The sequence below is a fragment of the Oculina patagonica genome, chromosome 12, assembly GCF_052425735.1.
Source record: "Oculina patagonica isolate OP01 chromosome 12, crgOcupat, whole genome shotgun sequence".
Classification (NCBI taxonomy): domain Eukaryota; kingdom Metazoa; phylum Cnidaria; class Anthozoa; order Scleractinia; family Oculinidae; genus Oculina; species Oculina patagonica.
In genome coordinates, this window is record NC_135769.1 from 8,010,698 (window position 1) to 8,029,199 (window position 18,502).

Consider the following 18,502-nt stretch of genomic DNA (forward strand, 5'->3'; position numbering starts at 1 on the left):
TGTATTTGATATAATGCCTTAGAAGCTGTGATTTTAACTTTAAAACAAATCAGGTTTATCATCTGTGTTTATATGTTTCTACTTCAAGATATTTGACGGTAACACTGATCGAGATACAATTTTCAGAAACAAACTGCAGAATCCCATAATCACCCGCTACATCCGAATCAACCCAATTAGCTACTATGCTTGGATTTCATTAAGAGCTGAATTCTATCGTTGTACTCCAGCAGGTACTTCTTTGTTGGTGGTTTTCATCCGATGTCTTTAGCTTAGCTTAATCCTCTTCGTTCTTTAATAAGCGGACAATACCTAATATATTTAGCAATTATTGGATGAGGCTGTATAATAAAACAATAAAATAATAAAATAATAAAATAATAAAATAATAAAACAATTATTGAAATCGGCTTTCGTATGATATGAAGAATTATGCAGATCGAGGAGGGTGTTATCCGCCGAAGCCGAAGGCTGAGGCGGCTAACACCCTCCGAGATCTGCATAATTCTTCACATCATACGAAAGCCGAATTCAATAATTGTTTTATTATTCATTCAAAATATTTCCAGAGCTCCAAATGCACAAAAAGAATTTAATAGGGTTCTTACAGTAGGCAAAGTAGACAGATACACAACAACGTTCGCTTTTAAATTTGATTTAAACTTCAAAAACTCGGTTACCTTCATTTTAAAAGAGCAAGTTTGTAGAAAAATCGAACAAAAATGGTTTTTTTGCGGCAATTCTAAAAATACAAGGATTTCGCTCATCTTTTGCATGAAGGTAGTCCTTATTAAAACTAAAAACGTTATGTTGTTTTTTTTCTTCAAATATTTTTATTTCTCTGAGAAAAACGAAATTTCCAATTTGACGTCTAGACTCGTCTAGACTCGATTGAAGGAGTACAAATTGGGTTCAAAATCGACCATTTTCATTCGCTTCGCATGTCAAAACAATCAAGCGCAGAAAAAAATAAATACAACCGGTTTATTGCACGACTCTTCCTTGTCTAAATAAGCATAGTTTCAAGAGTTTTGGTTTAATCTAATTATTTAACGGTAAACAAAATCAGACTATTCTCACGCAACATGAAAGTCGGTCGGTCAAAAGAATCGTCATTTTCACTATGTGCCATATCTCAGAATTCCTTGAGATAAAAGTATTTCAACTGTAAAAGGATGATACTTTAAAAATATGCAATGTTTGGTTTGGGCAAATGATTAAGCACTTGTCAAAAAATTATTCAAAATCGTACAAAAACGGCACAAAATCACGCCAGCCTTCGAATGCGTGACCAACATTATTACCACCGTATTTGTTCTTTAAATCAATTTAATCGCAATACTTAGGCATAAATCAAAATAAATATGCTAACCTTTGTTTGATTACGATGTCCTGACTGCTGCAATACGTTACTTTCCGGTCATTTCTTCAATGGCTTCCCGTTCAGTTCGCATGTCGCTTGTTGAATCTGTTTCGCGACTGGTGAATTTGAAGCAACCACGAATACGTTTTTATCCAAATATGTGTCGCCATGATTAATGGGTGCTACTTGTGTTACTTGATTAAGCCATATTTCAAGTTATAGCCGGCAAAGCGTTTTCAATAAGCCACTTTGCAGTGCCTGTTGACAGCCATTATTATACTAAGCGAAGAATAAATTTGCATTCTTTCGAGACAAGCGTGACAGTTTTTTATACTTAAGGGGGTGGGGTGAGGGTAGGGTCTTGGTTTGAAAGTGCTTAGCTTTTAAGTTCTGCTTACGATCAAAATCAAAGAGAGAAAACCGTGAAAGTATTGGCTAAAAGCCTCTGTCAGGGACGGTCATAAAGTACGGTGGAGGGGGGGGGGGGGGGTGGTAGGCAATATATATTTTTTTCTTTTCAAGTACAGCCAACTCTCTCTTAACGGACACCTGACGGTCACCTGTTTATGGTCCCTGCCGTTTTTCAGTCATTTTACTGTAACTAAACTCTCTGCAAGATGGACACCTCTCTAGGACGGACAACGGACACTTTGAAATCGCCAACGGACACGAACAAAAAGTGATTTTTTAGTGAATAATACTTCAAAACTTGGTGACGACATATAGCATAGTACGTCAGCGCCTTTAGAAAACCAAACTTGCCAAAAACAATCCGCTAAAACGTATTACTTCTCTGCATATGGACACCAAAGAGGTCGTTTTCTACTTACAGTATTTCCGTTTGCAAAGAGCAAATGAGTCGTATTTTTTATATTATTTTTGTTCCACTTTTTAGGTTTGGCTAAAGTAAGCAACTTACAACAGACGTGAATTCGTTGTGCATAGTCGTTTAGCTTTATCATCTCAAAATTTCTGGTGCCATTTTACCTCGACTCTCTAAAAGGCGGACACCTCTCTAAGACGGACAGTTGGGGCCTGTCCCCTGGGTCCCGACAGTGTCCGTCTTAGAGAGAGTTGACTGTACTCATTTTAAGTGGCCCATCCCCCAATTATTTGAAAACATTGTGCCCACCCCATAACTGGCACAGAAAAACCTAGTGTTAGAACCCCTGAAATGCTATTTTAGAAAATTCTGCACTATTATAGATGCCCTTCAATGAATAATTGTCCCGCCCCTAATGCAGTGCATTTTTATTCCTGACCCACCCTTTTTGACATGGTGAAAAAAAGTGACCCACCCCCAATTTTTCAAAGCCCACCCCCTCCCCCCTGTACTTTATGACCGGTCCCTAGGAAAAAGTGTTGTACTCTTTTTTTTTCTAAAAAGTCGTTCGCTTCTCGTTTCCGGTTTCGTGGTAATCTATAATCTACTAATTGCTGGTTGCTCCTACTATAAAAACCAAAATTTATATTCATATTTCAGTTATGTACTTCGTTATTCTCCCAAACAACAAAGTAAAATATTTGACCTCGTGCGTGCGAGAATTCACATTGTTTACTTTTAGGAGACGAGGCTAATAAAATTACTAAACTCGATTATAGATTTTTTAATATTTTTTTTTCTCACTGCACAACGCTTTCCCTAGGCTGTCCACAGCCTCTCTATTTGTATTTGGTATACTAATAAAAGTTTCTTGTTCTTTTAAAACGATAGTTGTCAGTCCTTGCTTATATGATCGACGGGAGGTCCCTTTGCTGTCATGTAGCAAGGATAAAGAAAATCAGAGACATTTAAGACCCTATGCCCACCCCCTAAGTATAAAAAACCTGTCACGCTTTCTCGAAAGTATGAAATCACTCAATAATAATGGTGCCAATGGGCATTGCAAAGTGGCTTATTGAAAACGCTTTGCCGGCTATTACCTGAAATATGGCTTAATCAAGTAACACAAGTAGTGCTCGTAAATCATGACGATACAAATTTGGACAAAAAACTAGCAGTGGTTGCTTCAAATTCACCAGTCGCAAGACAAGCGGTATGCGAACTGAACTGGAAGCCATTGAAGAAATGACCGGAAAGTAACGTATTGCAGCGGTCAGGACATCGTAATCAAACAAAGGTTAGCATATTTATTTTGATTTATGCCTAGAGTATTGCGATTAAATTGATTTAAAGAACAAATACGGTAGTAATACTTTTGGTCACGCATTCGAAGACTGGCGCGATTTTATGCCGTTTTTGTACGATTTTGAATAATTTTTTGACAAGTGCTTAATCATTTGCCCAAACCAAACATTGTTTATTTTAAAAGTATCATCCTCCTACACTTAAAAAACCTTTATCTCAAGGAATTTTGAGATATGGCACATAGTGAAAATGACGATTCTTTTGACCGACCGACTTTCATGTTGCGTGAGAATAGTCTGGTTTTGTTTACCGTTAAATAATTAGATTAAACCAAAACTCTTAAAACTATGCTTATTTGGACAAGGAAGAGTCATGCAATAAACCGGTTGTATTTATTTTTTTCTGTGCTTGATTGTTTTGACATGGAAAGCAAATGAAAATGGTCGATTTTGAACCCAATTTGTACCCTCTCAAACGAGTCTAGACGTCAAATCGGAAATTTCGATTTTCTCAGAAAAATAAAAATATTTGAAGAAAAAAAAACAACATAACGTTTTTAGTTTTAATAAGGACTACCTTCATGCAGAGGATAAGCGAACAATTTTTCATAGCATTGCCGGCTGTTGTTGAATTCTTCTAGAAATTTCCTCTTAAATTTCTTGTCCTTTATATTGTCGATAGCACTTGCTTGAAGTGTCTATTGAAGTTAAATCTGATGACACAAAGCGACTTTTTGGAGTACAGGTTTCCATCGTTCTTGCTTACTTCGATGCAGAATTTTCGTACACCGCTCCAAGTCCTCCGCTGTGGCAGGATCAGGGATCTTTTCCTCTTGAAGATACGCTTTCAAAATCGATCGACTCCCTTTCGTAGCTTTTTCCGTGTTTTGACTTTCCTTGTCTTCTAATAACTTTAAAATTTTACCTTTTCATGATGCTCAAATCTAGCGGCCATTTTTTTCAACCTGCTCGGCAGCAAAGCCGCTCAGTCGCGTGACGTCAGCGTTTCTTGGGAACGAGGTTGCAATCTGTTAATCAAACTTGGAAACGAGGTTGCGATCCATTAATTTTTGATATTGGATCATTGACGTCATTTTAATGACGTCAATCGTCCAAAAATTGGAATTTCTTCCAAAATTGGTCGGCGCTAGCCGGTTAGCTGGAATTAACCGGGTATCGAAAGCCAATCAGAAACAGAGAAATATTTTGAATGAATATAATAATCTCATATATTTCTCCCTTCGTTTGTTCATATAATCCCAATTATACGGGCAGGCAGCTTCGCGGCCCTGGTATAATTGGAATTTCTTACTTAGGTATTTAATCAAATATTTGTATTTATTATATAAACTAGAGTGAATTACCAGGATTTCTCTCACTGAGAAAAATCATCTATGTACACCGAAAAAGATATGATATATATTTCACATCTAAAGATATCAATTTCGACACGTTTGTTGACGAGTTTGCCATGTTTCAATGCTGAATGAGCCAAAGTTTATCGATATTAAGTCGAAACATCTTCGGATCTTCCTCGGTAATCTTCGGAACAGTTCAATTATGTACAGACTTTTGATAAACAAAATTTAAATAAACAAAATAATTCATGGTTGCTTGGAGAAATGGAATTTCTCTTTGCGATCTTACGCAAAAACAAAAATTACAATTTCATTATTTCACTATTATTCCCCTTCCCCCGCTTCTACCCCCAGCAATATACAGTACTTTCTTATTAAAATTTATGGTTTTTGTCATCTAAAAATGCTGTATTAACTTTCATAGGTTGTAAGAATCCACTCGGAATGGAAAGCGGCTTGATACCAAATTTAGCCATAACGGCCTCCTCCTCCCGGTTTAATCCGGAATATACAGCTACGAATGCCAGGCTGAACTATAAGAGAGGATCTACAGGTGAAGGCACTTGGCCATGGATACCAAGACAGCAGGATCGCAGTCAGTGGCTTCAGGTCAATTTTGGAAAGGAGACGCAAGTTACGGGCATTGCAACACAGGGTTCTTACACGAGAGGTTATAGGGTAAAGAGTTACTCCCTGAGATACAGTAATAACGGATTACACTTTCAGCAATATCCACCAGGATCACAAAAGAAGGTGAAACATTAATATTAATTCACAAGCCCATCATAGCCAACGATTGATTTTTAGGGGTGCTTTCCATTTTCAAAGTGCGACCGGTCGGACCAACAGGAACTGACCGAGCCAAACGAGTGAAACGGTCTTTTCCATTTTGCATTGCTCTCCCCAGTACTCCGCGACTGTCAGAAGCTACTGAATGAAAATAGGTCTAGTCGGGCCAACAGGAACTGACCGAGCCAAACGAGTGAAACGGTCTTTTCCATTTTGCATTGTTTTCCCCAGTACTCCGCGACTGTAAGAAGCTACTGAATGAAAGTAGGACAACTAAACAGTTTGTCAAAATGGAACGGTAAATTTCGGACGTCCGACCGCTCAAAGTGGATCACCTCCAGTGGTGGTCCCGAATATTCCGGTCAGACCGAACCGAGACAGACCTTTCAATTTGACTTCCGACCGACATTTTCGAAACATTTGGCTAATGGAAAGCACCCCAGTCCATCCGTCTTTGCATCATTTATAAAAAAGTTGACTTAGCTATTGTTTTATTCAGACCTTTTCAGGAAACACAGTCAAGAACAGCGTCGTTATTAACGAGCTGGTCCCACCAATACGAGCACAGTACATAAGAGTTACTCCTGAGTCTTGGCACAAATTAATTGCTTTGCGGTTAGAATTCTACGGCTGCCTAGCAAGTGAGCATTGTTCCATTTAACACGTCTTTTTTATATAAACTAGAGTGAATTACCAGGAACTCTCTCACTGGGAAAAATCATTTTACACTTTCAAAGATATGGTATCTTTCACATGTAGAGATATTGATTTCGTCACGTTTGCTGACGAGTTTCACAATTATTCCACGAGAGCGCGTTGGATAAAAGATGGCAAACGAGGCGCGTAACACCGAGTTGGCTATAACGATCTCATATCCAACAAGTGCGAGTGGAATAATTGTTTTATTTAACCCTTTAAGTCCTAACAACGCATATGTGCGTGGAAAATACCAGCAGTAATTAAAAAATCTGCAGCTTTCACATATCTGGGCAATTGATAGTAATGAGCCCTCGTTATGGCAAAGTGATAATTTTCAAAGCTTTAAAAGCCAACTAACTGACTACAGCTCCAGATTTCCGTTGTATATGGTTGTTTGTTCTGCAGCAATTCCGAAAATGCCCGTTTTCTACTTCATGGGACAACAACAGAAAACGCACATCTTTGTCTCCAATTTTTTTTAATGAAAAAATAATTCCGAATCCAAAAGTGTACATTTGCAGCAAACTTCAAACCTATTTCTTTCCGTTCACTAAGAAAACTTCTCATCAATCGTTCAGCAGACTGAGCAATTACCATTCGATTAGAGCAATGCTTGCAAACCTGTAATTTCCTTATTGGTGACCGAAAGGAATGACTGGGTAATACAGCCGTTTCGGCGAAATGCAAGTCCACTCACCTCTATTTCATACATTTTTTATAAGTGTCGAGCCACCCAATCCTACCAGCAAATTGTCCAAATTGCCTTGGCAGGTCTCGGAATCCATCCACAGAACGTCCAGAGAGACAACTTAACTCATGAACCACCATGTTTCGATACAAATGTTTTTGGCGTTCCAATCATCGTCAAATCATCTCTCACCTCTGGTTTCTTTCAGAAGTTTGCCTCTACCCAGCATTCTAGCTTAATGATGCCAGCCTGGGGGTTTCTGCAGTGGAAAATGACTCGAATAAAACACTTATAAACGAAATATTCGCCAGATTCGAGCCCGTATGCTCGCTCACCAAGAAAGAAACGGTTGAATGCTGACGTCACAATGAAACTTTGAGCCCTCAGTGTTTTGAAACAGCACACATTTTTACTTGAGCTTCTTATATGCAATCACGAAATTCGACAGATTAGCTTAAGCCCAGAAAACTGCTTAAAAAATACCAGAACCTTAGGATTCTAAGGGTTAAAACACCCAAAGAATTGCAATATTTGAGCTCCCCAGCTGTTTTCGTTGACGCGTATCGGCTACTATATTTGTGGTCATTGGTATATGAGCTCATATACCATTGCTGTTAACCAATCAAAACACAGGAATTGAAATATACCATTGCTAGTTTTTAATAAATAATGAATAAACCAAAGTTTATCGCCGGATATTAGTTGAAACATCTTTAAATCATCCTCGGAAATCTTCGGAAATTTTCGGAAAAAGGTCGGGAAATGTTCGTAAACAATCGTATGGCCTTCGGAATATCGTCAAAAACCTCGTTCTTAGTAGGCTCATAAAACAAACAAATATATACATGGTTGCTTGGAGATATGAAATTTGCGCTCACTCGTGAGATGAAATTTCTATATCACCACGCAACCATGTATTGACCTCTATTTAACGTTCTACATTTAATGGAAAGGCTTCTCGATATCGTGCACTCCTCTAAAGGTCGGGACGTACTAGGCGACAAGTCGATCCATGTGTAGTGCTTCAAAACAAGACGCTGCGACAAGGCGCTTGTTCGGTGCACACGCAGCGAAGAGTGATAATGTGAACTAGTTTTCCAATTAAATATCGCGAAAATACATGACGCTCTGTTATTGGTTAATTTATATTTTGTCGCAGCGACTTGTCACAGAAGTGTGCACACGCTGCGACAAGGCTGCTTTCGGTCATTTTGACGCCGCGATCAGTCGCACGAATTTAAACTGGTTTGAATTTGCAGCGACAAACTTTTGTTGCAGCGACAGAGATTGTCGCAAAAATGCACCATGTCACACGAGGCAACATGTTGCAGTAACTTGTCCCCGCGAAATGTTGCAGCGACTTGTCACGTAGTGTGTCCCGACCTTAATAGTATAACATACCAAAAGCATACCATAAAGTGCAAAAGTTCTTGCGCATAAATGAGCTCGTTCTTTGGTCGTCTCAAGTCTCTTTCGCGACTTTTTTCATCAGTCTCTAGCATTTTTGGGTCAAAGATGGTTGGAATAATTTTTTTTTTTATCTGTGTAACCTTGTATGTTGAAATATCGTAGGTAAAAAAATATGGTAGTATAACAGCGCTAGCTTCCCCTTTGAAAAGATTTTTAAAAGAGAAGTTCGCACGAAGTTTAAGGCATGAAATTGAACCTTGCTGTACATATATAACTAGTGAATAAATACCAATTTCAAACCAAAAAAAAGAAAAAAACATCTCTTTTTTCAGTTCTGGCAGAAAACGGTGGCTATTCTCAATGGAGTTCCTGGACTGAATGTTCTGCAACTTGTGGTGTTGGACTTCGCTCACGGAACCGTTCTTGTACAAATCCGCCTCCTGGTCCTTATGGAAAGGACTGCTCACATTTAGGAAGTAACAACCAGACAGTAAAGTGCAACGGTGGAAAGAATTGTTCTTATTTGGAAAATAAAAATAACACTGCAAATTGCAGCAGCAAAGAAAACTGCCGTCTTCTTGGAAATGACACTCAGATAACAGGGTGTAACAATTCAAGTTGTGCAGGTACAGAAATTGTAAGGTGTTTCGTTTTGAGTTTAACTACGTTAAATATCCCATTATAGGTCATTATAGAAGTAAAGATTCTCCGAACACTTTATGGCCTACCTTGGTCTTATGAAAGAATTTTTTGTTCAGGCCAAATAAAGTGTCACTTGCAACGGGGCGTTCTCTGGGCTTAGCCCAACCGTATTTGCTAAAGTAATATAGGGACTTTCAAAAATTAGGCAAATCGCTACGCCTGGCCCTACAACGGTTGCCGTAATTAACAAGGTCTGGGGAGAGTAAGGCTCCCCAGCAAAATATAAATTAGCATGGGCGGAGATGTCGATGAATTTATCTGAAGATAAATACACTAAACCTGCATTAAGAGGCCAAGTTCTGAGCGGAACAATGTTTACAATCATTTTACTATTAATCTTTGGAGGTAAAAATTGTAATTTACCCTAAGAAATGGTTATTTGATACAGGAAATTTTTTATTTGATACAGGAGACAAGTTTGGGGGTTGGGCGGAAAGTGCCCGCGCCGACTTTGAACGTTTATTACTTTTTCAAGATTCAACCAAACACTGATAAACTTTGCAAGTTGATCTAAAATTTATCTGGGAATAATTTGGTAGGATAGGTTGTTGTGTCAAAAACTTGACGTCACCATGCCAACGACATTTTGACAGGCATGTTTTCCCCAAATTTGTAATTTTCGTGTTTCTATTAATGAAAAATAACTTTAATGCAATTATTTTCACCTTTTTACGGTTTTTAAATACAATTTGATTGGTTGGGATCAATTTGCAGTAATTTTGGTCGGTTTTCTGAAGTTTTGGAAAAATTTTGAAATCCAAGATGGCGGATCCAAGATGGCGGCTGTTTTGACATCATGATGTCATTGTCACGTGATGTGCTATCATCATCCCACGTGACGTATACCAAAAGATAGATTTTCGGACATACTATATATCCTTTAAGTTTCTTTGTGATTGCTTAAATATTCCCCCCCCCCCCCCCCCCGGTCTGAAAAGATCCAAAAAAGCCCGGTCTGAATAGGGTTAACTATTTTAATTGCGTTAACTAGCTAGAAAAGTTCGTGAAGATGAATTTAAGGAGAGCTATTACGAAAAGGCAACGTACAAATTACCACTTCCTCTACGGTAAGTAGAGGTTAACTGCTGATCAAGATGTTTTGAGGCAGATGAAACTTTTGTATGGTGCGGTGCGATAAAGGGATCTGACACACTATAAAATGTCAGTAAAGTACCACAAATTACATCTCCCGTATTTGAAAGTGGAATCTAAACGTGCTCTTTAGCAGAGTATAATTTTTGATGTGGACGTCATTCTTAGCACAACAGATCAAGACTGACGTGATAATCCCGCGCATGTCTGATTTATTTACTAGAGTGAGGTCAAATCCCACGATACCCCATTCCCTCTACTTACGTGGTTCTTTTATCCTGGCCACCTACAGTTCTTTTTCACAGCACGAGAGAAGGCTTCTTTTCTACTTTCGTCGATACGATAGGCATAGACAAAGCTTTCGATATTTTTCAGCGCCCTACAAGAAGATTTGAGGAATATGTTTTCCTGGGTGTACATCTATACACAACAAATTATGAAACATGTCCAACATATAAGCTAAGGCGCTACAAAGAGTTAATAACGATTTCAATTTAGGTTTCTTTCTTTTTATCTTTTATGCAGAATTCAAATACCATGCATTTATAATATACAACCAAGAGGATTCCCAGTGGGTGAGCGGAACACTCCTTCCATTACTTGAAGAGAAGCATCATTTAAAGTGCTAGTAGTAGTATAGGTTCCAAATTAGCCGGATTTTAATTTATTCAAAATGGCCGCCCATACAAACCCTTGTAAAATGTGAGAAGTGAACGTGAGGTGCTAAGGAGGAGTCCAAAAACGAAAATGAGGTGCACATACCCCGGTTTTAATTTATTCAAAATGTCCGCCCCATACAAACCCTTGTAAAATTTGAGAAGTGAGCGTGAGGTGCTAAAGAGGAGTCAATAAACGAAAATGAGGTGCACAGTGCATGTCATGTGAATAGAGAAAAATGATTTTTTTGAACTGCATTGTTAATTTTTCGTAATGACTTGGCACACAAGCATTTTTTGAGGTGCACAGTTCATGTCATGTGAATAGAGTAAAATGATTTTTTTTGAACTGTGTAATGAAACTTGCCACAAAAGCATTTTTTATGGCAGCCGCGCGCAGCGCGACTGCTGCTGCCTCTCGCCACCGCCGCCGCCGCCGCCCGGCGGCTAGCTATGTTCGCATTGGCAAAAACCACCACAAGACCATTTTCAGTTGTTAAAAATACATTTTATTGATTAACAAACAAAGTTTTTTTTTTTACAAACAAAGTTCAGTCTCCCAATCTTCGTCCGGTGTGACTGTCCATTGCCAAAACGCCTGACATTCCACCATGGCACAGTGTCCCAACGCTTGTACTTTGTGCTGTCCGCAGTCTTGAATGATAGAGATATTGTCTAATTTTTCAAATTTGGGGCATCCAAAATGTTCCAAGTTGATGGCAGGTAGATCCAATTCTCGTAATAAATTCTTTTCCACGTGGCCACCTTTATATGCTACTAGGAATCGTTCTAGGGTGCGGCTTTGTTGGTACACTTCTAATACGTTGCCTTTCAGGTCCTCTAGAGAACGAGCATTTTCCCGGGGATCTTCTTCAAACGGTAACCCATGAATGCGATGGTAAACGTACTTGGCCGTTTGTCTGTCAAGTGGGGTTAATGCTTTCCAGCGAAAGGGTTGTTGGTAATGGTTGACTCCAACATCACCTCTCCAGGTGGTCCAACCGAGTTCACGTGGATAAAATTTTTTGTCGATAAAATAGCCCTCTAAATCGATTATGAGGCACACGTTTTGAAGAGCACCTTTACGCTGCATCGTGATGTGTAGAATGAATGTCGATGACGAATGTGTTGCTTTTTTTTTATACTTTTTTGACAATGACTCGTTTACAAAATTCACTCTTGAATCCAATTGCGAGGTTTCTGCCAAACACGGGGCTTAGAATAACCTTTTCCTCGCTGTCTAGGGTAGAGGTTTATGAGTTGTTGATACAATTTGTTGCGCCGACGTAGCGAATCTTCTCGAGCTTGGACGCGTTTCCTGTGCTCCTCTTCCTTGCCCATGATGAGTTGATTCAATCAAAAGGGTGGATCCGAATGGTTCAAAAACTCGTCTTGCTCCTTGATGGTTTGCACGTTGCCCTCCACGATCTGCCAATTTCGGTCGGCTTTCTTGATTTTTTCCTCGTCCTCCGTGCGGAGGGCTTGCTCCATCTCTTGCTTGGCCTGTTGCCTATACCATTCAAGATCCTTGTCCAATTTGTCGTAGTGGTCAAGCACTTCCTGAGGCGACCGGAGGTTGGCGTACCACATCGCAGGGATGATTTTTGATTTTTCTTCTTTCTCTGGAGGAGGAAGAGGAGGACCTGCTATTTTTTTCGTTGGGGCAATCCGTTTTAGGCTGTTGGGTTGAAGTCGTTGCAGTTGACGTTGTAGGTGAAAGTAATGGCTGCTGTCGACACCATCCCCTGGTAGGGATGCAGGCACGCCTTGTCCTTCGACCTGTTTCATGTCGTTCATGAGTTTCCTCATGCGATCCACGTGAGGGGCATTGACCAATCGATCCACCACCAAGCGTCGTTGCCAAAATTGATCCATGTTGTCTTGGGCGACCTGACCTCCTGTTTGATCGCTTGAGGGTTTAGGGATCAAGATCATCTCTTGGGCATATTTTTCGCTCATGTTTCCAAAGCTTTCAAACCAGCCCGCAGAAACGGGAGAAGGCGTGCTCCCAAGGCAAGTAAGAGGGCTCGCCGTTCGTACAAAGGTGTGGTTAGTCCACTCAAACGTCTTATCTCTCTTATATGCTTTTTCAAGGGAAGTTTGATCTGGGACGGTATCGGGATCACACCATCGTACAAGTTGCGTATCACGTCGGTCAGGGCACGTAGTTGGTCATTGCTGGCTTCGTGAATTTCTCGTCGCCATGTGGCACCATCCCCACTAACCAAGTTGAGTAGAAAAGGTTGGTGAGCTGCCACGCGCCACGCACCACTGCCCGTTTGTTTCTTCTTTTTTGATGTCACCACTCCGCCTAGCAGAGCACCCAGACCTGCCAAAGGTAGTAAGCCGGCAGCCAACAATCCCTTGGTACCCATTTTACGTTTGAGTTTTCCGTAGGCACTTCCTACTTTGTTACCCGAGGAACGGGCTTTAGCAGGACGTGTAAACCCTCGATTAGCTCGCTTGACTGCTACCGATGAAGTGGAAAAGTAACGATTGGTGGGAGTACGTCGGAAGGCTTGTAACGGAGGTGCCATGGTTCAATAATAAACCTTCCAGATGCAGCTTCTTTATATCCTTTTTTTCTCACTGCTGTAGACCAGAAAGCAGTGGTTTGAGCACCAGCGGAGCTAAGGCCATGCCTGCCATTGCAGCCAGAGGTCCCAATCCTCCCTGTTGTGATTTTTGTTTACAGCGTTTCATTTTCTTCCTGATTCCTCCACCTTTCTGTTTGGATCGTGGTATGCGAAGATAAGTGGACGGTGGTAAATGATTAGGCAAACCAATCATCTGCGAGTTGCCCGGTAAACTAAACTTTCCACCGCCTTGACCCGTCAAGCCTGGTACCATGCTGTTCAACACATTGCTAGCCATGTCGGTCACGATGGGAGCCAACGAGAACATGGCTAGTTGCTGAGCAAAAGGGCCGAGCCCTCCTTCCTGACGTCGACGTTTTCGTCTTACAGCTGGCATCGTTGTGTTCTAAACTCGACACGCAACTCGGACTTTTATACCTTTTGCGACAAGAGCGTTCCCAACAAGGCTGTCGGTACTGCTGCCAACACGCCTCCTAGTGCTGCTGCTGTCCCGAGTTTGCCCGTTAAGGTGGTGGGGGTCAGTGTACGACGCACATTCCACATGGCTCTGTTGACACCTCGAGCCAGTTGTTGCGATCTCATATTGGCCAAGGCTCTAGAAGCTGCTCTTCGTCTTTGAGGATTGGTAGGATGACGAGCGCGGATGGCTCTCTGCATCTGAGCAATGCGTGACGGTGATGGTCGAGGTCCGGGGTAGATGCCTCCCTTCTGTCCTCGCTTTCGTTGTCTTTTGGTTGCCAAAACGCTGCGTCGTCCAGTTGTCGCCTCGCTGGCATCTTGAATGCGAACGTCGTACTCGTCGCCTCGTAGCACGTAGTGAGTGCCTGGCATCCCCGCACCCCAAGGTGCTTGTAAAGAGCGAGGAGGACGTCGAAATGCGGAACGTCGAAAGGTGGGTAACACAAGAGAATTCATTCCTTTTCTGGTCCTGTGTGGCTATGACACTCGGCTTTTTATCTTTTTTTCTAGCGGTTGTAGCACGGTGATAGGGTCAGCTTCATCTAGCAAAATGTGGGTGCGAAACCTCAATGCTTCGTCAGTCCTGGGATGATGGTCAACCACCAGATACCCAAACGGTTTTTGGGTAGCTTTTTGGTACAGTTGCCAAAAGGCTTTGCTATCCCCCAACCAGCGATCACCCAAGGCTTTGACGTATCTGGTATCGGCCGGGTTCTTGAAAAGGACCGTGTAATGGTAGTTGCGGTTTTGAGTGGCTTGTTCCCGTCCACCTGGATACAGATTTTGCGACAGCGTGATGGCAAACAAGTCTAGATGATGAGTACCCCGCGTTAACAACTGGGTGACTTGTGGGGACTTGGCAGATTCTTGCATCAAATCATCCAGGATCAACATGCCGGGTCGCTGCGTGGGAGGAAAGAGTTCTGAGATATCCTCGGGTAGACCTTGGTGAAAGTCCACTCCCAAGGCTTGGAAATGGTCAAAAATGGGTTGCCAGGTCGAGCCATGGCAGTACACGATTTTTTGGAAGTAGCACGGGCTACCATCTGCGAGTCGAAAATAGACCGGGGCATTGTGTACCAAGCGGTACAGCCAAGTCGTTTTCCCACTCAAAGAGGGACCCACAATCTGCATGTTGCCCGGAACCCGAAATCGCGGATCGTACGTCGACATGATGAACACACACACACTTTTTTTTTTTTCAACAGTTTAATTTATAACTTTTGTAACAGGTTTACAACAGAGTTTTAAGTCATAACAACGATGCCTTTGGCGTTCAATACAAATCTGACTATGTCCATGTGCACCAAACAAATGTCCACCTCTATGCTTTTCAGATGACAACGAAGGAAATAGGTCATGCATCCGTTGCACGACGGCCGTGTCATTGTAAAGTAAGTTGGTGGGTGAAAAATACTGCACAATCGTTCTCAAAGGCGTGCCGCGGCATCGATGGTAAAGGTAGTACAAGGTGTGATCTCCGCACACATCAGTGGTCCATTGCTGAATGGGGCGAGGTGTTTGTTCAAAGTCATCAAAGCAACGCCAACGAGCATCATACGTGTTGGGTGTGATGGCATAACTGTCGAAGAATTCACCGCGACCAGGTGCCCACCAAAAGAGGCCGACCCAATGCTGTCCAGGCAAGTCGATGGGATCTGTATTGGCAATAGCACATTGCGGATAGGGCGCTTGACAAGGCACTTCGTCGGCACCGTACACGTCTGTGAAAAACTCCCGAATGACGGGATCGCACTGGCACGCTCTTCTTAAGGACTCTGTATCATGCATTCTCACACGTCTCCCAAGGGAATTGGACCTTGCACTGTACCACGATTGTCGACTTGCAGCAGACTTTCATCTGTATTATAGAAAAACAGAGCTTGGAGGGTAGGATTTCCACTACTGAAGGTCAGTCGGACATTGACCAGCATACGTAACAAGGGGGTGCTGGATTCTCCTCCATCTTGGACTGCCGTCAGATCAAAGGGGACCATGAAGTAACCTTGGTCAAAGGTGTCTGGATTCAGCAGGTAAGCATCTCGTTTGCGTTTGCCCGAGGCATTCATCAGCAAATCGAAGATCTCGTACTTATCTTGCAGAGATAAGCTGGCTTTGGGAACGGGTACGCCATTGGCAGTGCATTCCACTTGGATTCCATTCTGGGGAGTGAAATCGAATGGATTCTTTCCAAAGTGTCCTTGATAACGTTCGTCGTCCACCAACACCAACCAAAACAACCGGGGCGATCGTCCTCGGAACACGTCGTTGATGTCTATTTGCGTTTGATTGGCTGTCAACTGATAGTTGTCACAACGCATCCGTCGGAAGGGGAAGGTCATCGGGTTGACGACAGTGGTCTTCTCCACTTGTTCTTCCATGTACTGCATGATGTCTTTCACAGGTACGCGATAGAACACGCGTACAAAGGATTTGTTCACCATCACTTCAAAGGACACTTTGTCAGAGGAGGTGGCTGCAGTTCCATCACCATTGTCTTTGTACTTCTTGGCCATCAGGGTAAACTCCGGGTTGTTGAATTCAATGTCAAACTCCACTTTGGTGTTGGGAGGTACATTCTGGTCGACTTGAGTGAAATTGCTGGGCATGGGACAGACGTTGAACTCGTATTCACCCGTGGTATTCACCATGACTCGTTGACGGGAGATACCACCGGCATTCATCTTGGCTGCTTCGTCTAGTTTTCCTCCCCACTTGTCCATTTGACCAGCCACATCCCGGTACCACCCTTGACGCTTCAGCTTGCTCTTTTCATCCCAGGGATCAGACTCCAACAGGGTTCGAAAATACTCTCGATAGGCTAAATTTACCCCTGAGGCAGATTCCGTTTCGGCATTATTGACTTTGCAACGCACTTGTCGAATGCAACTGTAGCCAAAGTTATTCACTGGTCCCACGATGAGGTTGGACGTATTGTTATGATAGGCTAGGGCTTTGGTGTTACCCTCTTTAAACTTCACTCGCAGATGCAGTTCCATTTCTCGAGGACAAAAAGGATAGGGGCGATCGTCGATGCGAAACTGCAATGGGGTGGACGAATGCGTCAAGGGTTTGATGTCCTCAAACTGCCACTTGTACTCGGTGGCATCGATCTTCCGTTGCGGTCGGTAGTCGTACTGACCTTTGTCGGCCTGTAAACTCAAGGACTCCATGGCGAGGAACTGAACTCAAATGGCACAAGTGTGTTGCCTTTATATCTTTTTTTTCCTAAGGCAAGCCTTGAAAACAGTGCTGTCCCGGTCGTCGACGTCGACCCATGCCTACTTGTGGACCAGGAATGATTTCTGGCAACACACCCACGTTACGTCCACCTTGTCGGCGAAACAGTCGATTCAATGTCGTGGAGGCACCCGTGATGACTTTGGGACGCTTTCTCTTTCCACTTCCTTTTTGATTCTTGAGTAAGCTAGGCATCAGTCTCAACAGCGAGAGGAACCCTCCTTCCTGATAGGGTTCAGTGCCGGATCGATAGGTATCATTGCCAGTTCCACCCAGTTGCTTGACTAAACTTGGAATCAACCCCAAGAGAGGAAGAATACCGCCTTGTTGACCTGCAACTTTATCCCCCAATGTGTCCAGGGCTTGACCTACAAATGGAGACACGAGTTCCATGGCCTTTTTTTGCGCCAGATCGGATTGGATGGCTTTGCCGGCTCCTAACCTGGCCGCCTTGGCACCTGCCTTACCCAGACCTTTGATCATTTCCCAGGCCACTTCGTCAAAGCCATACCCTCCTTCTTGCTGTCGCTTCTTCTTCTTTTTCTTGACGGGTTGTTCGGTGTCTTGGCAGTAGGACTGACGAAATCGCTTGGCAGCCTTACAGGCCACTCCTTTGCCCAAAGAGGTGGCCTCTTGACCTGCCAGGGCCCACAGCGGTGACCACCCCCCTTCTTGATACGCAGGGGTGCCTTGGTCGTAGAAAGTACCTCCTCCTCCCACTTGCACCCACTGAGATTGGGCGAATCGTTTCTTGACGGGCATTATGGAATCTCTCTCTGGCGGAAATACAAGGTCGCTGTCACCACACCACCTTGGAATGGTATGGGGCGACCTTGGTTGTCCCTTATATCGATTTCGATGTCGCGAATCTGGTACTGACTCAGTCAGTAAAAAAGCAAGTGTGGAATGAACACGTCTTCCACCCTCTGTTTGTCCGTGTTTACACCGTGGGTCAAGAGGACTTTGGCCATTTGGGAGCCCACGTAGACCGGTTCGCTGATGTTGCAGTGCACGTACATGTTCTGGAAGGAGTACTTAGAGATGGTGCTCCACACACTCGCTTGGCTGTGTTTGGCCATGGTGTGACTTCGAGTGATCTCCACTTCGGTGGGTTTCCCGTCAACATCGTGCTTGGTGATTTCCACAATGGGACGATGGGTGTCGGAATGAAAATAGAAGGGTACAGTCCAGGAGTCAAAATCCAAGTAGCCCAAGACGCGGGCCAGCCAGGCTGGCAGATACACGGAGAAGTCGGCACTGGGAAAGGTCCACACGTTAAATCCTCGTTCGTCCAAGGTGACTTTTAGCCCACCCAAATCGTG

General features: G+C 42.7%; 1 protein-coding gene across 1 annotated transcript in view; it reads left to right on the forward strand.

Moving 5' to 3' along the window:
- The window catches only part of LOC144633376 (uncharacterized), a 121,108-nt gene that overhangs the window by 11,986 nt on the left and 90,620 nt on the right, over positions 1-18,502 (forward strand). The window contains exons 10-12 of the mRNA XM_078492257.1: positions 89-233; positions 5,273-5,601; positions 6,137-6,278. Of these exons, the coding sequence (XP_078348383.1) occupies positions 89-233; positions 5,273-5,601; positions 6,137-6,278 (616 nt within the window). The remainder of the gene's footprint in view (positions 1-88; positions 234-5,272; positions 5,602-6,136; positions 6,279-18,502) is intronic.